A 24,175-nucleotide genomic window follows, 5' to 3' on the forward strand; every position below is an offset into this window, starting at 1 on the left:
CAAACTGTGCAGCTCTGCAACTGCATCCTGGCCCATCCTCACCCTTCTGCCCCCAACCCTCACCTCCTTGTACCCCCAATATGTTTTTCCCAATAAAAAAAATATTAAAAAAATATCTATTTGTGTTTTATTAACTATGCAAGAACATTTGACTATGTCGCACATAACAAATTATGGCTAACACTCAAAAAAAAAGAATAAGAATATTAGAACATTTAATAGTAGTACCCATGTGGAACCTATAAGAAGACCAAGAAGCTGTTGTCAGAACAGAACAAGGAAAGGGTGTGCATCAGTGTTGCACCCTTTCTTCCTACTTATTCAATCTGTATGCTGAGTAAATAATTTTAAAATTTGTACTATATGAAGAAAAATGTGGTATCAGGATTGGAGAGTTTAAAAAACCTTTTTTGCAGATGATACAATCTTGCTTGAAGAAAGTGAAGAAGTCCTACAACACCTGCTACAGAAAAATCAAGACTGAGGGCCTTCAATATGAATTACATCTCAACATCAAGAAAACAAAATTCCTGCTCAAACCCTCAAAATACATGAAAAAATGATGTTGTTAATGATTTTACTTGGATCCACTCTTGGTACCGGTAGTCAAGAATCAAAAAAGATGTGTTGCATTGGGAAAATCTGCTGTCAAGGAACTTTCCAAAGTGCTAAAGAGCAACAATGACAGCATAAAAACTAAGGTCCACATCCAAGCCATTGTATTTTTAATTCCTTCCTATGAATCTGAAAGTTGGACAATGAATAAGGATGACAGAAGAATCAATGCTTTTTTGAGTGGTGGTGTTGGAGCACAGGCACATGGATCACCAAAAGCTCAAACAAGACTGTGTTGGAGGAAGTGCCACCACAGTGCTCCTGAGAAGCAAGGATAATGAAACTTGGTCTCACATAATTTTGGCATTTCAGGAGGGGCCAGTCCTTGGAAAAGGACATCATTCTGGAAAAGGTCAAGGGTCAGAAAGAGAGAAAGCCCAATAAGAGAGATTAACACAGTGCTTACAACAACGGGTTTAAGCATATCAAGGATGGTGACGATGGTACAGGACAGGACAAGGTTCACATATCTTGTTCACGGGGTTGCTATGATGGCACCTAACAATAAAACCAGTCAATCAAAAAAAAAACAAAAACAAAAAAAAAATAGCCAGTCAATAAGAAAACCTCACCTCAGAGAAGGATGGTTCTTCAGCTGGCTCCAATCCTTCAGTGCACACAATGCAAGCTCTCTGGCTTCATACCAGTCCCCATTGGCCATAGCAGTAGAAATATCACTCAGCATGTGCACAGCTGCTGTGTATCTGGGCAGAAAGACAACTTGCAGATTTCAGATGTGAATGAGTACTCACACCAAAAACTATCATATTCCATCCACTAAGACTTATTTTGAAGAGTTAGTTATTTATCTACCATAAAATTGTTGTTATGTGCTGTCGAGTTGCTTGCGACTCTTAGTGACCCTATGTACAACAGCCCTAAACCATGCTCTATCCTGTGCCAATAGCAACTGCCTCTGACACACCCCATCCCAATTACCCCAGTCACTGAATCGATCCACCTCAAAGAGGGTCTTCCCCTCTTGCGCCGTCCCTTCACCCTCCCAAGCATGATGTCCCTCTCCAAGGACTGGTCCCTCCTTAGATCATGTCCAAAGTATGTCAGACAAAGCCCCAGAATCCTTCCCTCCAAGAAGCAGCCAGGATGAATCTGTTTGTTTTCTTGGCAGTCCATGGTACATTTAATACTCTTCTCCAGCACCACAGCTCAAAGGCATCAATTCTCCTTTTATCCTCCCTAGTCATTGTCCAACTCTCTGATGTGTAACAAGTAATTGCAAAGACCATCGTCAGTATCAGATGCACCTTAGTCTCCAGAGAGACATCACTGCTCTTCAGTACTTTGGAGAGGTCCCTAACATCAGATTTTCCCATCGCAATACATCTTTTGATTTCCTGGCTACTGGTGTCAAGTGTTGACTGTGGAGTCAAGCAGATTAAAGCTCTTAACAATCTCAGTCTCTTCACCATCCATCCTGATGCTGCCAATTGGTCCAGTGGTGAGAATCTTTGTCTTCTTGACATTGAGCTTCAATCAATACTGAAGGATGCAGTCCTTGACCCTCTGCAGCAAGTGCTTCAGGTCCTCCTCATTTTCAGCAAGCAGGGTTGTGTCATCTGCATAGCACCACACTTCTCATAGAGCCCAGCCTCCCGAAAAATCTGTTCTGCATACAGGTTGTAAAGGTATGGAGATAGGACACATACCTGGCATACACCCTTCCCAATTTTGAACCATGCAGTGTTTCCTTGCTCTGTTCTGATGACTGACTCTTGGTCCAAGTATAGGTTTCGCATTAACACCATCAAGTGTTCTGGGATTCCCATTCTTCTCAGAGTCAGCCACAGTGTTATAATCAAATGCCTTTGCATAATCAATGAAACACCGATAGACATTCTTCTGGTATTCCCATCAGCTACAATATTCTTAGTACCACGACCCCATCTAAACCCAGCCTGGACTTCTGGCAGTTCTCTGCTGAAGTGCTGTTCCAGTCATTTTTGGATAATCTTCAGTAGAATCTTGCTTGCATGTGAAATCAACGATATTGTTCTATAGTTTTCACACTTTGTTGGGTCACCCTTCTTTGGGATGGGAACAAATATAGATCTCTTCCAGTCAGCTGGCCAACTGGTTGTTCTCCAGATTTCTCACAACTTGGTGAGCATATCCAGGGCAGCCTCCATTAGCTGAAATACGTCAGTTGGTATACCATCTATTCCTGGGGTCTTATTTTTTGCTATTTTCTTCAAAGCAGCTTGTACTTCTTCCTTCATCACCATAGGCTCTTGCTCATGTTATTTCATTAAATTCTTTTGTGTCTGCCAACTCCTTTTGACACAGTGACTACAATGAAGGTTATATTATCTTCCTTCATGAAGCTCTGATAGAGTAGTTGGTAGAGAGTTGTGCTGCTAACCTAAAGGCCACCCATCATTATGGCAGTCTGAATACACCATCAACAAGAAATATGAACAACCTCCTCTGTGCTAAACCTCCTGCTGGATCAGCTGTGAGCTGGTTCTGACTTGATGGCACTGAGTCTGGCTCCATCTCACACAAGAACCTCTGGTCCAAAGGACACACTATTCTCTGCTTCTTTTCTTTTGATGGTAATGAGATTTCTGTTTTCCGTCTCTGAACCTGATGGGATGGCAAAACTGACCAATTCCATCATTAGTGGTCTACACACATTATTTTTACATTTCCACCTAAAAAATACTGAAGGACAACTACCTGGCCAACTGACTGGAAGAGATCTCATATTTATTCCCCTTTCAAAAATAGATGATCTCACAGATTGTGGAAATTATCTAACTTTTCACTAATATCACACACAACCTGCTAAAGATCACCCAAAAACGACTGGAACAGCAACATCAACAGAGAACCACCATGCACAGGGTACACTGAGAAGAGGCCGTGGCACTAGGAATATTATAGCCAATGTTAGGTGGATCTTGGCTGAAAGCAGAGAGTATCAGAGGAATTTCTGTTTTTCATTGACTATGCAAAGGCATTTGACTGTGTGGATCAGAACAAACTGTGGCCGACTCTGAGAAGAATGGGAGTCCCAGAACACTTGATTGTGCTTACGCAAAACCTTATTTGGATCAGGAGGCAGTCATCAGAACAGAGCAAGGAAACACCACATGGTTCAAAATGAGGAAAGATGTATGCCAGGGATGCATCCTATTTCCATACGTTTTCAACCTGTATGTGGAACAGATCAACCAGAAGGCTGGACTTTACAAGGGAAGTGGCATCAGAATTGAAAGAAGACTCATCAGCAACCTGTACTGATTACAGATCCTTGCTTGCTGAAACTGAGGAGGACCTTAAGCATTTGCTGCAGAAGGTCAAGGACTATATATATAGTCTTCAAAATGGATTAAAGCTCAACATCAAAGAAAACAAAGATTCTAATCAGTAGGCCAATTGGCAGCATCACAGATGGAAAAGAGATTGAGATCGTTAACAGTTTCAGCTACCATGCTCGGCTTCACAATCAACATTCTTGGCACCAGCAGCCATAGAATCAAAAGACAAATTGTCTTGGGAGAAAATCTGCTGTCCAGAGTACTAAAGAGAATGATGTCAGTCTAGAGACTAAGTCATGATTTTCACAATTGCATGCTATGCATCAGAGAGCTAGACAAAGAATAAGGATGACAGAAGAAGAATATATAGATGCCTTTGAGTTGTGGTGCTAGAGAAGAGTATTAAATATACCATGGACTGCCAAAAGAACAAACAGGATTGTCCTGGAGAGGAAACCAAGCTGTTCTTCAGAGGAAATAATTTTCAAGCTCCATCTCACCTACTCTGAGCCCATGGCAAGGAGGGACCAGTTCCCAGAGAAGTATATCATGCTTGGAAGGGTGGATGGACAGCACAAGAGAGGAAGACTTTGGATGCAATGGATTGACTCAGTGACTGGGGTAATAGGGGAAGTGTGTCAGAGACAATGAAACTGGCTCAAGATAAAACAGACTTCGGAGCTGTTGTACACAGGGTCACTATGAGTTGTAAGCAACTTGAAGGCATATACCAACCAACCAAAAAGTGCCATTCATCTTATTTACATTATTAGGAAGCTATCCAATCCCCTGGGTGGTGACATAAACTTCTCACATTTGCTTAGTCTTAACCAGCCACATGGTTAAAGTAATAACAGCAAGAAAAACCATATTGAAAACCATAGTACTAGAGGTTTCAGTGTTCTATAACAGGCTCACTGGCATCAAGTCAGTTCCAACTCACAACTACATTCTACTGTGTTTCTAAGGTTATAACTGCCAAAAGGAGGAGACTGCCAGTCTTTTTCTTGACAAGTCACTTGTGGATATGAACCCTAGATACAAGCAGGCTTTGGGTTAGCAAACTCCATCAACTCCATCAGAGTTCCCTTACTGTTACATTCTAGTTGTTGGAGTGCAGCTCCTTACTACAAGGCCATCATTCAAAATAGTAAAAATGATAGAAACAACCTAAATACCCACTGAAAGATTAATTAACATGTGGTATTCAAATACTATGGAATACTACTGAGCATTTTTTAAAAAAGTACTGAAGTATCTTGGAATGAGGATGAACCTGAAGACATTAAGTTGAATGAAATAATCAAAAGAAAGCAAAAATGTTGTATGTCCTCTCATGAAAATGCATACTTATTAGTTATTAGCAGAAATGAAGGGTTAACAGAGATTTACTTTACAGACAGTAGACACTATTTCTGGTGATGTTAAAAGTACAACAAATGAGTAGAGTATGCACAGGTAAATCATGTCATTAAAAAGTATACAAGAAAAAAAGTCCTACTGGTAATTGCTATGGCATATATAATTTTTAAACAACAGCAATAACCAAAATATAGATTTGTGTGTATGTTGGTACATGCACAGGTATTTTTGTGTATAATTGTGTTGATGATATGAACATATTGCTATTAAGTGCTATTGAGTTGCCTGTGATCCACAGCAAACTTATGCATAAAAGCTCTGAACCCTGTCCTATCCAGAGTCAATCCCACTATCTCTGATCTCTTACCCCATTACCCCACTTCCTGTGTCAATCCATCTCATTCAGGATCTTCCTCCCCTGCACTGTCCCTCCACCCTTCCAAGTATGATGTCATTCTCCAAGGACTGGCTGCTCCCAGCAACATGCCCAAAGTTTATGAGACAGAGCTTCAAAATCCCTGACTCCAATGAGCAACTTGGTTTTACCTTCTCCAAGATAGATCTGTTTGTTCTCTTGGCAGCTCATGGTATGTTGAATACTACTCTCCAGAACCACAACTCAAAGGCATCGATTCTTCTGCTGTCATCCTTAGTCACTGTCCAGCTCTCTGATGCATAGCAAGTTACTGTGAAGATCATAGCCTGGATCAGGTACACCATAGTCTCTAGAATGGCAATTCTGCTCTTTAGAATTCTGGAGAGGCCCCTGACAGCAGATTTTCCTAATGAAATTGTCTTTTCATTTCCTGACTCCTGGTGCCAAGAGTGTTGATTGTGGAATTGAGCAAGTCAGAACTATTAACTATCTCAAATCTCTTCTCCAGCATGGTGCTGCTAATTGGCCCAGTGGTGAGAATTTTGTGTTCTTAATATTGAGCTTCAATACATACTGGAAACTACAGTCCATGATCTTATGCAGCAAATGCTTCAGGTCCTCCTCAGTTTCAGCAAGTAAGGTTGTGTAATTCTGATGCCACACTCCTCCTCATAGAGCCCAGCCTCCCAAATGATCTGTTCTGCATATAGATTGAAAAGATATGGAAACACGATATGCCCCTTATGCACTCCTTTTCAGATTGTCAATCTTGCAATGTTTCCCTGCTGTGTTCTAACTAACAACTGCTTCCTGGTCTAAGTACAGGTTTCACATGAGCACAATTAACATGTTGCCGCAAATGATGAAAATGATGGCTAAATGTGTTTCTAAGCATGGACGTCAATTTAAAAGCGTGTGGCAATGTGTTAAAATACTGTGGAATTCTCTTTCTTCTCACGGTTAGCCACAATTTGTTGTGATCCACACAGTGAAATGCCTTTTCAAAGTCAATGAAACAGTTACACAGATAGATATTTTTCTGATACTCTCTGCTTTCAGCATGGTGTGACAGCCTCTTTTAAACCCAACTTTTATTTTCGGTGGTTTTCTGCTGATGTACTACTCCAGTCACTTTTGGATAATCTTCAGCAGGATTTTGCTTGCATGTGGTATATGAGCCTATACATAATATATAAGTGTATATACATATGTACAGCCAAACAGATTTACATATATTTATATAAATAATAAAGTATATACAGGGCCCAGTTATAGACATTTCTTAAGACACAGCCAAATATATCTCACATAATTGGTTTTTTAAGTTTGAGTAATTGAGACTTTAGACTCATGGCCTTGGTCATTTGCAATAATTTAGTTTATAAAGTTATATTCTATATTCTAGTATGTTGAGTAATGTCTGAGACCTTAAATAAAAAAACTCGCAAATAGTCATGTAGGATACGACCAGTGAGTAGGAACTGAAAACGCTGTAGTTATGTTTCACTAAACACGGAGCTCTGGTGGCTTTGTGGTAAGGAACTGCACTGCCAAAACAAAAGGTATACAGCTCAAATCCACCAGATACACCATGGGAGAAAGATGGACAATCTCCCCCCATGTGATTTATGGTCTCTAAAAACTCACTGGAGAGTCAGCTACAGCTCAGTTCCAACTCTACTACAAACAACAAAACCTAGTAAGAAATTACTTGAAAAGGGAAGAAAAAACTCCACATGCCCTACCAAAGCTTTTTGGGATACACACTAGAGAGAATTGTGGAAACTCACCTGTCATTCTTAATCTAAACACATTTCTATATTCTTCATAATGTGTATGAGTGAAGCAAAAAAAGACAACCAAAAGAGTTTAAACACTGTTTTGCTGTGATTTCTATTTCCACTGTGGATGACAAAAGTAAATAAATGAAAACTTTTACATTAATGAAAATGCACTCTGAGCTAACATCTTACCTGATAAGATCTTCTCTGTCTTGGAAGATTTTGTTTTTCCGATTAATGGTGTAACTCGGGAACTCCATTCGGCCAAGGTTGACCAGTAATACAGCAGAGAGCTGTCCCTGTCCACCACATGCTGCTTCTTCATCTTCCACTGAACCAGTCAATGAAAACAGAAGCAACATCCGAGAAAACACAGCCCGGGGACCTTTACTGACTTTTAGGGACTGGCCAGCCAAGTCTTTAGCTCTGAAAAATGTACAATAAAGAAATGTTATTCTTCTTCTAGACATACAGCTATCAAGATTTCACAACTGATTTTCAACTTAATTTAAAATAAAAAATACCATTTATTATTCCAAGCCTGAAGCAACAAAATGTAGTAGCCTTTTAGGAATTATAAATCTTTTTCTTCTACCTATGTGATTCTCTTGATTACTTAACTTCTCTAGCCACCCAATAAGGATTAAGTGAACTAATATCAGCAAAGGGAATGCTGGCAGTGAAGTGTTAAGAAGCTGTGCTGCAATATTTTAAGTGAAATAATTGGGAAAGTCTGCTGTCAGAGTCCTCATCAAAGTACTGAAGAGCAACGACATCAGTCTAGAGACTAAAGTGCGCCTGATACAGGCCATGGTCTTTGCAATTATTTGATTGTTATGCATCAGAAAGTTGGACAATGACTAGGGATGATAGAAGAACTGATGCCTTTGAGCTGTAGTCCTGGAAAAGAGTATTGAATGGACTGCTAGGAGAACAAACAAGGTCATCCTGGAGAGGGTGAAAATAGGCTACTTCTTGGAAGCAAGGCTTCTGAAGCTTTGTCTGACATACTTTGGACATGTTGCAAGGTGGGCTCAGTCCTTAGAGAGGGACAGTGCAGGAGAGGAAGACCCTCAGTGAGATGGATTGACTCAATGACTAGGGTAATGTGGGTAGGTATATCAGAGACAATAAGATTGGCACAGGATAGAGCAGGTTTAAAGGCTGTTGTACATAGGGTTGCTACGAATCACAGGCGACTCAATGGCACATAACAACGTCAACAAAGGGAATTCTGGAAGTGTAGTCTGAGGGAGTTGTGCTGCCAACCCTAAGGCCCAAGGTTCAAATCCATCCTAAGTTCCTTGGGAGAAAGAAGCAGTCTCCTCCTATACAATTTATAGCCTCTGAAAAACCAGAGGGTTGGCCATGAGTCAGTTCTAACACAAGAAAACAGAACCTCAAATTCACCTAATTTAGGTAAAAGTGTCTTTTCCCAAGGTCAGAGTACGATATGGGTTACTTTGGTTGTGAAGATTTGAAATATTTAAAAAAACCCCTATCATAAATTACTATGTATTCATCCTCTCCCCTTTACTATATTCAAGCTGGAATCCACTCATAGCTGACATTCCATTAAGTTTCTGAGGCTGTAAATCACAGGGGAAGAGATTGCCCATTCTTCTCCTTTGGAGCCGCTGGTGGATTCAAAGCAGGGAAACATGGTTTTTCAGTTAGTAGCACAACTCCTTATGAACTAGCCACCAGAGTTCTTTTATTTAATATCAGCAATTCTCAATTCTTGAGTGAAGCCACTTTTTAAATATTAATTGAAAAAGAAGTTCTGGTAGATCGTTGTTGATGTTGTGTACCATCGAGTCAGAACCAATCCACAGTTAACCTAGTGGGTTTTCAGAGGCAGTTAATCACATAGGAGGAAACTGCGATCCTTCCAGAGTAGCTAATGGATTTGAACCACACTCCTTCAGGACTGCAGCACAGCTTCTTATTACTACTCTACCAACACTCCTTTGGTTGACATTATTTCACTTAAACTTTATTGGGTCCCCAGAGAAGTAATCAACAGAATCACGCTAAAAGAGATTTATTTTTTTATTCTTGTGCTGCAAAACTAAAGGCACACAGTTTGAATCCACTGATTGCTCCGAGGGAGAACAATGGGCAATCTTCCAAGAAATTTACTGCCTCTGAAAACAAACTGGAGAGTCAGCTATAGATCAGTTCCAACCTCAATGGCACTCAACAATATTTATTTAAAATGCCCTTACACTGGCTTTTGGGAAAGCATGGCATTCTCTACACCAAGATGTGAAACAAGTCTACACTAAATTTAGATGCAAAGCAGTCCATGAGTATATTTATATCAAAGAACAGCTTTAGAAGAATTTAGTTCAATTCTGGATGACTGGGGTTGGAGGTCTATAGCTATGTTTCACATCAGCACTAGTTACATTTGGCCAAGTAATTTTTTTTTGTTACAATGACATATTCTGTACTTTGGAGGATATTCAGCAGTTTTCTTGTCAACAATCCAAAAGACACCAGTAGCAGACTACATTTTCCTAACTGTGACAATCAAAAACTGTCCCCAGACCTTGTCTGGAAGTAAGTATGTCTCCTGGGAGTAAAATTAACCTTTTTGACACCTGGTGACCTCATCCTTGGAGTGTGACAGAGATTAGTGACTGGAGAGAGCTGGAGATGATTCCTACCAAATCACCATTTAACAGAATCACTGGGCTTCAGGGACAGCCAAAAGTGTTTCTGGGGCTGGCCTCAGTAGCTCAAGCTTCCAAGCAACACAAGTAAGAATTAAACATGGAAAATTGAGAAGCTGACTCTCCACTAGATCACTAGATTTTTCAAGAACCACATGATCCTAGCAATTGAAGCAGAAAAGGCCTTTGACAAAATCCAACACCCCTTCCTGATTAAAATACTCAGCAAAACAGGAATAGAAGGGAATTTCCTCAACATAATGAAAAGTAAATACACAAAACCAAGAGCAAATATTCTCAATGGATAAAGACTAAAAGTATTCTCTTTGTGAACAGGGACCAGACAAGGATACTCACTGCTTACACTCTAATTCAATCCTGTATTGGAAGTGCTTGCTAGGGCAATATGACAAGAGAAGGAAATAAAAGGCATCCGGATCAGCAAAGAGATGGTTAAACTATTTCTACATGCAAATAATATTATAGTGTACACAGAAAACCTCAAGTACTTAACAAAAATCTGTTAGAGCTAGTAGACCAATTTAGTAGAGTGGCAGGATAGAAGCTCAATATCCAAAGTCAGTGGGATTCCTGTACAGTAACATAGAAACCTCAGAGAAGGAAACCAAGAAACCAACACCATTTACAATAGCCAACCACAAATTGAGATACTTAGACACAAAAGACCTTTACAAAGAAACCTACAAAATATCTAAATGATTAGAAAAATGTTCCTGTTCATGAAGACTCAATGTAGTGAAAATGACAGTCCTACCAAAAGCCATCTACATGTTTAATCCAATCCCAATACTGATCAAATTCCTTTCTCAAAGAGATAAAAAAGGCAACTGGCAAGTTTATTTGAAGAGAAAGAGATCTCGAATAAGCAAAGCACTTCTGAAAAAGAAAAATGAAGTGGGAGGCATAGCACTCCCTGACCTCAAAACCTACTACACAGCTCTAATAACCAAAATAGCAGGGTACCAGTACAATCCCAGGCACACAGATCAATGGAACAGAATCAAGAACTCAGAAATTAACCCATCTACCTATGGCCATCTGATACTAGACAAGGAAACAAAATCTATCATATGGGGAAACGAAAACCTCTCCAACAAATGATGCTGCAAAACTGGACTACTACCTACAGAAAATCAACACAGGATTCACACTCTGACCATACGCAAAAATCAAGGTGCATCAGAGATCTAGGAGTAAAGGCCAAACCATAAAGTTCATCAGAGACAAAGTGGGACCAAGCTTAGAAGGCCTAGTCTAAGGTATAAAAAGACTGCCAAATACAGACAGAAATGCACAATCTGGAGAGGATAAAATTGATGAATGGGACCTTCTTTTTATTTTTTTTAATAGGAACTTCTAAAGATTACATCCCCTACATCTCTGTGTGTATCAAAGCTTTTTCCAATATGGCGAAAAGCAAACTGACTACCTAGTAAAAAGCTTTGGCAGTACAATCTCAGACAAGGGTCTCATAAAAAAATGTACAGAACTACAAAGTTACCACAAGAAAAAGACTACTAACTCTGTTACAACATGGGCAAAAGACATTGCTCAAAATCACTGGCTATGAGAGGTGCACATTAAAACCCCAATTAGATACCATCTCACTCCAGTAGCAGTGACAAAACTGAACAAGACAGCAAACAATAAATGTTGGAGACTATATGGAGAGATAAGACATTCTCACACACTACTGGTGGGATTGTAAAATGGTACAACCACTCTGGAAGGCAGCTTGGCATTTCCTCAAAAGGGTGAACATAGAAATGCCATATAACCCAGCTATTCCACTGCTTGAAATATACCGTGAGAAAATTAAAACTGAAACACAAATGGAAATTTGTACACCAATGTTCATAGCAGTGTTATTCACCATTGCAAGAACATGGAAACAGTCCAAATGTCTAACCACAATCAAATGGATTGAGAAACTGTGGAATATTTACACAATACTATGTAGCACTAAAGGACAATGATTTTGAAAATTACTACATAACTTGGGAAAGACTAGAGGGCATTATGTTGAATGAATCAACTCAGTCTCACAAGGACAAATACTTCTACATTATTGTAGAAATAGAAATAAAATGTGTAAGAGGATCCAAGTAAGGGAGGGTGAGAACAGACAGGTGAGGATGGGCAAGGGGGATATCACAGAGTTGCACATTTTGGTGAGTGAAGGGAAGGGTGGATAAAGGAAATGGGAAAGATCAGGCAGGGTTCTTGACAGACCAGGCAATGGGGGCATAGTTCAATGATAATTAGTTTTATAAAACATAATGAATGGGAATGGTTATAAGAAACACAACGTGAATGAAGGATAATGTGAGAAACAACGTATATGAACTTTTAAAGTAAACGAATAGAAACTTTTTTTTAAGAAAAGGCTTTTTCCTGTTTCCTTGTAGTGACAGTAGAGAAGACAAACCAAGTACTGTCCTGATGCAGAACTGTTAAAGATACTGAAATTCCACTGTTGAGGCCTACAACAAAATGAAGACATTAAGTACAAGCTTTAAGAATTGCTATTTAAAAAAAAAATTTAAAAAAAAAAAAGAATTGCTATTTTATGTATACCTAAAATAGCCATAAAACCTTACTTTCCTTTGAATTTAAAATCAGTGATGAAAAATTATGCTTTATTTCTTTTGTTACATGTGTTCAACAGAGTGTGGAAATTATCGAACAATATCACTGATATCACATGCAAGCAAGATTCTGCTGAAAATTATACAAAAACGTCTGGAACAATATGTCAACAGAGAACTGCCAGATGTGCAGGCTGGATTTAGAAGAGGCCGTGGTACTAGGGATATTATAGCTAATGTCAGATGGATCTTGGCAGAAAGCAAAGAATACCAAAAGAATGTCTATCCGTGCTTCATTGACTATGCAAAAGCTTTTGACTATGTGGATCACAACAAGCTGTGGCTGACTCTAAGATGAATGGAAATCCCAGAACATTTGATTGTGCTAATGCGAAACCTATACTTGGACCAGGAGGCAGTCATCAGAACAGAGCAAGGAGACACTACATGGTTCAAAATCAAGAAGGGGGTCCATCAGGGATGTATTCTGTCTCCATACCTTTTCAATCTGTATACAGAACAGATCATTCAAGACGCTGGGCTATACGAAGAGGAATATGGCATCAGGATTGGTGGAAGAATCATCAACAACCTGCGTTATGCAGATGACACAACCCTGCTTGCTGAAACTGAGGAGGACCTGAGGCGCTTGCTGCAGAAGATCAAGGACTACAGCCTCCTATATGGACTGAAGCTAAATGTCAAGAAAACAAAGATTCTAACCACTGAGCCAATTGGCAGCATCAGCATGGATGGTGAAGAGATTGAGATAGTTAACAGTTTTAATTTACTTGGCTCCACAATCAACGCTCTTGGTAACAGCAGCCAGGAAATCAGGAAACAAATTGCATTGGGAAAGTCGGCTGTGAAGGACCTCTCAAGAGTACTGAAGAGCAACGATGTCAGGCTGGAGACTAAGGTGTGCCTGATCTGGGCTATAGTCTTCGCAATTATGTGCTATGCATCAGAGTTGGACAGTGAATAGGGCTGACAGAAAGAGGATTGATGCCTTTGAGTTGTGGTGCTGGAGAAGAGTGTTGAATATACCATGGACTGCCAGGAGAACAAACAGGTTTGTCCTGGAGAGGGGGAAGCCAGAGAGTTCCCCGGAGTCAAGGATTCTGAAGCTTCGTCTGACATATTTTGGGCATGTTGCAAGGAGGAACTGGTCCTTGGAAATGGACATCATGCTTGGCAGAGTGGAGAGGAAGCGAAGGAGAGGAAGACATTTGGTGAGATGGATCGATTCTGTGACTGGAGCGGTGGGAATAAGTGCGTTTGAGATGGCTAGGTTGGCACAGGATAGAACAGCACTTAGAGCTCCTGTACAAAGGGTCGCTATGAGTCGCAAGGGACTCGATGGCACATAACAACAATAACAACAACATGTGTTCATATGCTAAGTGCTCAGAGTCAGGGGAGGGTTGTGAATTTTAATGTTTATTTGCATCTAAAGAAGCTACATTTAAGATTAATAAAATAATGTAAAAAGAACTAAAGGCACTTATAAAACATTTTAAATAACAAAGAGATGAAATTAATTCAATTAAGTATAAATATATACTTCATTTTTTAAAAAATTAATCTAATACTTATTGTATCTATATTCTATTAATCCTTATTGTATCTATATTCTATTATGGATTATCACTTATAACTATCTTGCTAACAAGAGTGAACTCAGTTCAATTTTAGATACATGACATTCAAAGGTACAAGCAGACAAATAAATAATGCTGACATAAGTTTTCAAGTGTTTTTTAAAAGCATCATTTTGGGGGAGCTCTGGTGGCCTAGTGGCAAGAGGCTGCACTGCAATCCCAGAGGTACACGGTTCGAATCCACCAGATGCTCTACCGGAGAAGGAGGAGCAATCTCCTCCTGTACCAGTCAGATCTGATTTGACGGTACACGCACACAAAATTTAAAAAAAAAAAAGCATCATTTTCACTGCAGTCCCAGAGGTGTGCGGTTTCAATCCACCAGACGCTCTGCTGGAGAAGGAGGTTCAATCTCCTCCAGTACCAGACAGATCTGATTTGAAGGTACACACACAAAGATAATAAAATAAACAGACAAACAAAAAAGCATCATTTCATATCATCTCCAAGCATACCAAAAGGGTGTGTTTCCACACTAAGACTGACAAAGTTTCATTTTATAGCTAGAAGGGCAGGAGAAACAAAACTCCAAAAATGTGCCACAATCTTCCTCAAACTAATTCAAAGGCTTAATGATTTTTTTTACCCACCTACACTTTTTGGTAACTTTTCTATAATTTTATCAAAGAAAAGCTGTATGTTAAGATTAGGCTGACTGTATTTTAATTTAAAAAGTTACTAAAAAATTTTAGTTCTAAAATCTTAAAAATCAGTTAAAACTCTTTTTCCTGAATAATGAAATACCAGAATTGATCCTAAGGTCTACTGCTTTGCTACTGCCTACTCATTTTTTTGTTTTAGAAATCATTGTAGTAGCATAAAGTTTTGTTGTGCCATCAAGTCAGAACCAACTCATAGCTCACCCGTTAGCAGGTTTTCAGAGGCAGTTAATCGCATGGGAGGAGATTGCCCATTCTTCTCCTATGGAAAAGCTAGTGGATTTGAATTGCATGCTTTCGGGATTGCCGCACAGCCTCTTACCACTAGACCACCAGAGTTCCATATAACAAGTCTTAGGAATAATAAACCAAGAAAGAACTCAAGCTATTATATGAAGACGTTTCCAACCTTTTTAATGTAATTTCAACTGAAATAGTCTCAATTGGGGAAAATGTACAAATTACTATAAGTTAACATGTGCTATTAAAAGTAAAAATGTCTCTATGTAGTAATTAGTCAATAAAACCTTTTTAAAATCACAGTTCCAATTCCAGGCTGATTCTGGCCCCAAGTGAAGACTGGACGTTGCTTGGCCAACTTCAGGAAGGAATCCACTAACTGCTTCTTCTGTCCATTGGGATTCACTAGGTGAAAAATCTTTGCCAGGGCTTTCAGTTCAGGAGCAGAAAGTAGCTCAAGCACTTCAGAGAGTTCTTGCAATTCAGATTCTGAAATGGTTATTTTTTTAAAAGTAGCTTTTAAGAATCTTAATTATTTTGAACTTATTTAGAAAGTATACTTAAATTATAAAATTCTATTTTGTAAATTTTTAATTCACTTGCCTAGTCAGTTTGAGGTTCATAATTTCTGACTACAAAGAAACAAAGCTAACAATGCATAAAGACAGCCATTATAGTTGAGGTATCTTCATTAAGGCTCACTGGAGCGTCTACTGGGATCCGTGAGCTGGACATCCAAGTCCTCATAGAAACCTAGAAAAAAGGACTGGCAATCCACTTTAATCAGCCAGGAAATTGCTAAGTAGCACAGTTCAATTCTGACAGGCATGGGGACACCATGAGTCTAAATCAAACTGGACAGCAAGTGGATTTTGTCATCTCAAAACTTCCAAAGAGGAGTAACAAGGACAATCAGCTAATCTTCTTTACAGGCTCCTTTCTCCCTGCTCACATGCCACAAGGTGGGAATCCTTTCCTTCTGGACAGGTTCACAGATTCATCACTCAACACAAGTAACTATTAACTGACCCAGACACCCCAAAAGACTCCAAGTCAGCAGTGAATGAGACTTGGTCTTTGCCTTCAGTGCATGTGCAATTTGGAGAAATGTTTTCCTAAACATTTACTGAATATGAACTAGGTGCCAGAGAGGGTTTTCAGGTCCTGGGCACACTATACTCAACAAAATAAGGTCCTAACCCACAAGCTTAGATTTTAGCCTAAGAAATAAATCTGTATGTCAAGTGGTGATCCCTGCCATACACAAAACTGGGTCAGGTACACTGACCATGGCAACGAGGTGGACACTCTGTCTTCTAGGCTGGCCAAGCAACTCTCGAGATAGAGGGGAAATGTGACTATAATCTGTGGAGTGTGTACCTATAAAGAGCAAGTACAAAATCATGAAAATGAGAAGTCTCAGTGCACAGAAAAGCGGCTAATGAAACAGTGTGGCTGCCAGAGTGTTTGAGGCAGCAGAGGTGAGATCAGAATATAGCTAGGGTACATCTGCCTGATCCAGTACCCTCAACTTCCTTCACCGAGCCTCCATGACTCTCCCTGCCTTTCCTAATCTCCACCCTCAATCCAATCCTCTGACTTCACTGTAACAGTCACTGGAGAGCTCTGGCGGCATAGTGGCAAGAAGCTGCACTGCAATCCCAGAGGAGCACGGTTCAAATCTACCAGATGCTTTGCTGGAGGAGGAGGAGCAATCTCCTCCTGTACCAGTCAGATCTGATTTGACAGTACACACACAAAACATAATAATTAAAAAAAAATAAAAAATTATATATTTTAAAAACTCATTGCTGTCAAGTCAGAACCAGCTTACACTGACCCTAAAGTGGGTTTCCAAGACTATAAACATCACAGAAGACAGTCCATCCTTAGCAGCTGGTAGATTCAAATCTATTTTTGGGCTAGCAGGGCAACTCCCTCCAACTATTCCACCAGAGCTCCCTAGGCAACTTCACTGCCCTAAACATGGGACTTTCTAAAGAGTAATCTTAACCCAGGCCCAAAGTGTGCTTATCATCACAAAATTATAATTTAAAAAAATAAATTACCAAGAATCAACCAGGAAATAATATCATACTATCATTCTACAAAAACTTCATTCTTCACAGTATTTTAGTTTTACATTTCTTTCTCCTAATCATACCTGTCTGAACAAAGCCTGCTTTCTTCAATTCTTCAATTATAGGTGTTAAATCTGAGGCAATCTCTTCATATTCTAATTTGCTAATTTTAATCCAGTTTAATTTGCGTTGAAAAAGTCTTACATATAACTTCTGACCACTCTCTACAAGAAAGAAAAAAAAAAGAAAATATTTTCTTTTCTAACACAATTTACAAATATCATTTACTTTTTAAACTGTGGAGAGTAATATATACTGTATTACAAATACCCATACGCCTACTGAACAGATTTTAAATCTCCATTTCCTGGAAGATGCTATTTCATACATCACGCTGCTGTAAAGATGCCCTGCTGCTTGCATACTGAGCAGAGGCAGGAGGCCCTGGGCCAGATCTGCTGCCTGAGTTGTGTGTATGTCACTGACCATTACAGAGTTTCTTCTCCAGCAGGGCAAGAACAAGTCCTCAAAGCCGGTAGAAAACTAAACTATATACTCAAAACACCCTCAAAGATAACTTTAAAAAGTCAAATGTTATATTACTGGTCATTCCATTTCATAACTTTCTGAAATCAAGTTCCCCACTTTCCAGCAAATGTTTCACCCCTGTATTCTAGCTATTTTGTTCTCTGCTTAAATATTATTCTAATTCTAAATACATTTTATAGGAATTATAAAAAACTCATGTTGGTGAAACTAGTAAATCAAGTTCTCTGGTCTTATTTCCCTACTACATAGAAGTTATCTTTAAAATTACTTTCTCTCTAAAATGATATAGCTACAAAATTTCAACCCTGATTTTAAGAGGCAAAGCCAATTAGCAATAGTTATTTTTATACACAGAAACATTGTAAGCAACTCTCCTTGAACATCAGTTTACAAGGAACCTACATTTGGAAAACTTCCTATTTCTCAACAATACTCAAGCCCAGAGTCATCAAGTATCCAAACATCCACATTCATCAGTACCTAACCAAAACCTGAGGCTATCTTGAAGGAAAAGCTGACTTGCTATGGTGGTATAGCCCATGATGAGAACCCTGGAAGCAGGGTGGGTACAAAAAAAGTGTACCCAGAGAAGCCTTTTTCAGATTTCAAGAAATGCAGTAGTCATTTTACTATATGAATTTTAAAACAAAAGTATTCCCCTTCAACATTAGTATCAAAATTCCAGATGAGGTTTTTAGTTTTTCATCTATGGAAGCAACAGACATAGCTGTTACTAGAAGAGTGTCCCTATGCAAGCCTTTTCTACCTACACAAAGGGACCTGCAGGCATCATGACTCACTGGATGAGTAGTGCAGCACTGGGGTGTGTGTGTGTGACAGATTTTGTTCCAAATCTGCACTACTGGCTTAGAGCCACCACAGACTGACAAGAGGTGCAAACCAGTAGGTTTAAATGCAGAAATTAAACTTAAGTTTCCATTTCCTCTACTCTGCCTCTAAAAGTCAGAGTCCAAGAACCAAAAACACCTTAAAAAGAAAAAAAAAAAAAAAAGATGCTGTCAGTTGTTCTGTTAATACCGTAAGTTTAAGTTTTTTCCTGTAAATTTGTTTGGTTTTGTTCTAAGAAAATACTATATAAAAATGATAAAAACCCCGATCACTCTGATCATATATGCAACTGCTTTTCCAAGTTACATTTTTTTTTTTTAATTTGGGAGATGTTTTCTATCTATCAAATGTAAGTATAAATGAAACACCATTGTTACCATTATAACCAAAGGACTACTTGTTGGGCATGATACTACAGAAATAAATATCCCCAGTCTTGCTGGCTGACATACACTTCCTTAACAGATACAAACACTGTAGCAGGGTGATTCTGGGTACTGTACACACAAAGACCTGTGTACTCCTTAGGATCATTATATCATGCTTCATCAGACAGTAAAGAGGAAAAGAAAATCTCAAAGCCAAAAGAATTGTTAAAGATACCTGATAACTGATAAAATTTCTTTACAATTTCCTTTTCTTGTTCATCAAAGAGCACCATGTCATCTTCATTCTCAAATACGGCTTTCAGGATCACAAGGAAACTAAGAAGGTAGTAAGGATGTCTCTCTGGTGTTTGAGTTTTTGTAACAAGAGTATCATAGCTTTGCCCCTGCTCCAAAGGAACACTGCAAATAATTTCATTCTGTAAACCACCATCACCTTCCAGAGGAAGTGCCTGGATATTACTCCAGGGAGAAGCATCATCTGCAGAATTAAAAGATTGTGGTATCAAATTTGCAAACTGTGTTTTCGTGTCTAAAGAAAATGTCACTTTTTTTTCTTTACAACTATCTTCCTCAAATTGTTCAACTTTAACATGTACCCCTTCCATACTCTCCTGCTTTTCAAGACAGTCTTGTAGAGAAGACTTTAATTTATTCTCAAGACTTCCATCTGGTGAAAACAGTACAAGAGCAGGATCTAAGAACCCAGGAGTGGAGGCTGATTTCTCACATTCTTGAGCAGTCTTGCTGTCCACTTCTCTAAGGGAATCACATTCAAAAACATTTTTCTTTTGAGAAGAATTTTCCAAAACTTGATCCTTGTTCTCAGCCTCTGAAGAGCAGTTAACCAAGCTCTCTGCCAATGTGGATAAGGAACTATGTACATTCCCAAGTCTCTGATTCCCAGATTCCTCATTCTTATCTACTGTGGCTTTAGCCTTTGTGTATTTTCTAGACAATTTGGATGACAGGCTTCCCAAAGCAATGACTTTCACATTGTGGTGTCTCAGTTCGTCTTGACTTCTGCACAGAAAATCATCATTTCTTTTAAAGTAACAACTTGTCACTTGTTTTATGCTTTTTCCTGAATCTCTTTGGCCTGGAGCCAAACTCCTCTTTAATGGTGACAGTTTCTTCGGAGTTGCATCTTTTAAGGTTGAATTCACTGTGGATGTATTTGAGTGAGTTAAATCAAGATCAGGGTCAACCAACATGGTATCATTTCTGTCAGCACAAATTTCATCCATGTGCCGGTTTAAGTCAAATCTTGGCACCATTTTACTGCAAATGGGACAAGCAAGTTTAGCAGGTGGGACATTGTTAAAATACGAAATAATAGAATTAGATCCTTTATTTTTCGTTTTGCTCACTGCTAAATTTCTACAAAGTCTTTTTGAGTCGGATTTTCCTTCTGACATCATGAGTAGTAGAAAAACTGGGTGTTTTGACTAACAAAACCGTTATTTCGGGCAGAAAACGGTAATGACAAACTTTTTTTATTTGCAATTTTTAAAAGGTGGCATTCTGACTGATGTCATGTGTTATTCGGGCAATTTCAATTCAGAAAACACACGTGAATTTAAAATGGGTTTTTTGTGAACTCAGCAGGGAAAAAGCAGGCTCTAGAACATGAAATGGCAGTTATCTTCTGGGATGCTCAGACTTCTGGGAGCCCGAACTGGACGACCATGGCGCTACCGCACACAATCTTCGGGTGTAGTTTGCTGTTACTTTGGATCCCTTTGGGGTAATTTCCAAGATCTCCGTACAGTCCAGAGTTTGGGGTTCCTAAAAAAATAAGGAAACACCTATTCCAGATACTCCAGACCTTTTCCTACAAGTACTGTTAAATGTACCCGCCCCTCCGCCAATCCCAGTCCTGCTTAGCGGCCCGCCCCGAGGCCGCTGAGAATGCACGGCATTCTCCAAGACGCCGGGCGGCGGGCACGCTTCATCTTCCCAAGAGCGTAAGGCTGCCAGGCCGGTACAGACGAGATGCGCTCCATGGAGACCGGACCCCGCACAACTGCTCCGCGCGAACGCGCGGCTACACACCCTCCAGCCTACCGCCTCGCTCCGCAGCCCACGACCTCCCAATGCGCTCTGCGGACCCTCTGGGCACCACCCGCGGGCCCAGCTCAGGCAACCCGCCTCGCTCCGCTGCCTGCGAGTTCCCCCAAGCCGCCCGTCTCGCTCCACCGCCCCCAAGCTCCCAAGTCCCTGCCTCGTTCTGCTCCCCCGGAAACGGCCTGGTTTGGCTCGGAAACTCCCCGTGGCCTCTGCGCGCCCTTCCGGTACCTGCATGATTCCACAACCGCTTGGTCTGGCTCCGCATGCCGCGAGCTCCCAGTGGCCTCTGCGCGCTGTGTTCCCAGGCATTCCCAGCCGATCCCAGCTTCTCTATTGACTACAGTCTTGTGAATGGAGGCTCGAGTGATCGAACTCCTTTCCCTTCCAATGTGTAAATTGTCTTCCTTATGGCTGAACTTGGCTGAGCACCGGTGGAAAGTGTGGACACCTCATTCCTTTTCACATCTAGAAAAGCTCCTACTTTGTGCCCAGATTATAGATATGGTTACAGATAATATGGCTATGAATAGGATAGAGATTAATAACCGAGGTGGGATGGAATGCTTGTTTTGGGTGCCATAGAGTGGATGACATCTCATAGAGACCATATGAACAATGGATCTGAACCCTGTCCTGTCCTGTGCCATCATCATCTCTGATGTTCTTGAGCCCATTGCTATAGTGATGATGTCAATCTATCTTGTTTAGGGTCTTCCTCTCTTTTGCTGACCCTTCACCATTCCAAACATGATGTCTTTTTCCAAGAATTTGTCGCTCTTAGAGGGAAGAAACAAACAGGTCTGTCTTAGAGAGGGTAAAGCCAAGTTGCTCCTTGGAAGCAAGGAATTTCAAGCCCCTCTCACATTCTTTTTGGAAGCAGGAGTGGCATTCACTTCCTAAACAACATGCTTCTGGAAACTCTATGAACTTTGATAAATGACGATAGTTATAGAAAGACTTCAGGGCCTTTTGCTTATAGGGTCGCTGTGAGTGGTGGTCAACTCAACAGCAATCAACAACAACAAGAACAATTCACATACTTTGGGCATGTTGCCAGAAGGGACCAATCCTTGGAGGAGGACATCATTGTTGAAAGGGTGAAGGTACAACACAGGAGAGGAAGAGACTCTGGTTGAGATGGATTGACTCAGTGAATGGAGTAATGGGAGTAGGTGTGTCAGAGACAATGAAATTAGCTTAAGATAGGGAAGGGTTCAGAACTATTATACATAAAGTTGCAATGTGGGGCAGGCAGCTTGAGGTCACTTAACAACAACAATGGTCATTGCAAATATTTGCTATGCATCAGAGACCTAGACTAAAGGCAACAGAAGAATCAATGCTTTTGAGTTGTGGAGCCAAGAAATCTACTAGACAGTCCATGGACTGCCAAGAGAACAGACAGGTTTGTCCTGGATGGGGTGAAACCAAGTTGCTTCTTGAAGGCAAGAATTTCAAAGCTCTATCTCAAACACTTTGAGATGTTGCCAAGAGGAACTAGTTATTGAAGAAGGATATCAAACTTGGAAGGGTGGAGGGTCATCACAAGAAAAGAAGACACTGGATGAGATGGATTGGCCCAGTAACTGCGGTATTAGAGTAAGGTGTGTTGGAAACAATGAGATGATCACAGGATAGGACAGGGTTCGGAGTTACTGTGCATAGGATCGCTATGATTTGCAGGTGATTTGGTGGCACACAACAACAACATATCCAAAAGATGTGAGACTGGCCACTCTCTGCTGTTCCCCTCACTCGACCCCTCGATGCTGGTGTACCTCAGCAAGTGGTCCGGGCCCTTGAGCCTGCAGGAGGTGGACGAGCAGCAACAGCACCCACTGCAGATCAAATACCGCGGGATGGAGATCGATGAGCTGCGCCAAGTGCTGACGCCCACCCAGGTGAAGAAACGCCCCACCAGTATCACATGAGATGGCCTGGATTCAGGTAAACTCTACACCTTGGTCCTAACAGACCCACATGCTCCTAGCAGGAATGACCCCAAGTTCAGGGAATGGCATCATTTTCTGGTCGTCAAAATGAAAGGCAAGGACATCAGCAGCGGTACAGTCCTCTCCGATTATGTGGTATCTGGATCTCCCAAGGGCAAAGGTCTCCACCGCTACGTGTGGCTTGTTTATGAGCATGAAAGGCCGCTGAAGTGTGACAAGTCCATTCTGAGCAAACGATCAGGAGACAACGGACGCAAGTTCAAGGTGGCCTCCTTCCACAAAAGGTATGAGCTCAGCTCAGTGGTTGCCGGCACATGCTACCAGGCAGAATGGGATTGACCGCGTGTCCAAGCTCTATGAGCAGCTGCCGGGGAAATAGAGCACTGAGACACCAGGGAGTTCCGGAGCCGCCTGGCCCCACTCTCCAGCTCAGTTAAGCATATAGATGTCTCCTCCTCCCAACTCCGGTTCTCATCAGTGACACACTTTCTGGTGCCCGCCCTTTAGCTTCTGGATATTCACACATGCTAGTTTGTATTCTGATCGGATTTGAAGTAAAATATTTGTGGGGGAATGTTTTGGTACCTTTATGGGCCCATCAAATATTATTATAAAAATAAGTGACCCCCCCCCAAAAAAAAAGTGACCCAGAGTTTAAAGAAGGGGGAAAATATGCAAATAAATGTACCAGGTTTGAAAAATATAGAGCATTATTGGGTCCTTAAAAGAGGCCACAGAGGCAGCCTGAATGGGCAGCAGTGCTGGCTGTGAGGCCTACAATCTGTGCCTGTTAAATTGATTGCTCTTCCTTGATATAACTGAAGCTGAACTGGAGTTGCTAAATGTTGTGTTAATTTTGCTGTTTCCTTAGAGTTGAGTAAAAAAAAAAAAAAAACCGCAAAAAAACCCCACAAAACCACCAGTGAGTGGACCAACAAAAAAAAAAAAAAAAAAAAAAAAAAAATAAAAATATGTGAGACCAAGTCTCACCATACTCACCTCTAAAGAGCACCCAGGTTGCACTTC

At 40.4% G+C, this 24,175-nt stretch overlaps 1 protein-coding gene and 1 pseudogene across 1 annotated transcript in view; one reads left to right on the forward strand and one right to left on the reverse strand.

The window, feature by feature from the left end:
* The window catches only part of FAN1 (FANCD2/FANCI-associated nuclease 1), a 58,047-nt gene extending 37,478 nt beyond the window's left edge, over positions 1-20,569 (reverse strand). Inside the window, exons 1-5 of the mRNA XM_006902939.1 lie at positions 19,345-20,569; positions 17,427-17,567; positions 15,550-15,751; positions 7,608-7,841; positions 1,188-1,319 (exon numbers count right to left, since the gene is read on the reverse strand). Coding sequence (XP_006903001.1) covers positions 1,188-1,319; positions 7,608-7,841; positions 15,550-15,751; positions 17,427-17,567; positions 19,345-20,548 — 1,913 coding nt within the window. The 5' untranslated portion in view covers positions 20,549-20,569. The remainder of the gene's footprint in view (positions 1-1,187; positions 1,320-7,607; positions 7,842-15,549; positions 15,752-17,426; positions 17,568-19,344) is intronic.
* A 2,394-nt stretch (positions 20,570-22,963) lies between these two features.
* Positions 22,964-23,528, forward strand: LOC102846258 (annotated as a pseudogene).
* Positions 23,529-24,175: the final 647 nt, after the last annotated feature.

This window comes from Elephantulus edwardii, unplaced genomic scaffold (genome assembly GCF_000299155.1).
Source record: "Elephantulus edwardii isolate Elephantulus edwardi_28Jun2011 unplaced genomic scaffold, EleEdw1.0 scaffold00473, whole genome shotgun sequence".
In the NCBI taxonomy this organism is placed as follows: domain Eukaryota; kingdom Metazoa; phylum Chordata; class Mammalia; order Macroscelidea; family Macroscelididae; genus Elephantulus; species Elephantulus edwardii.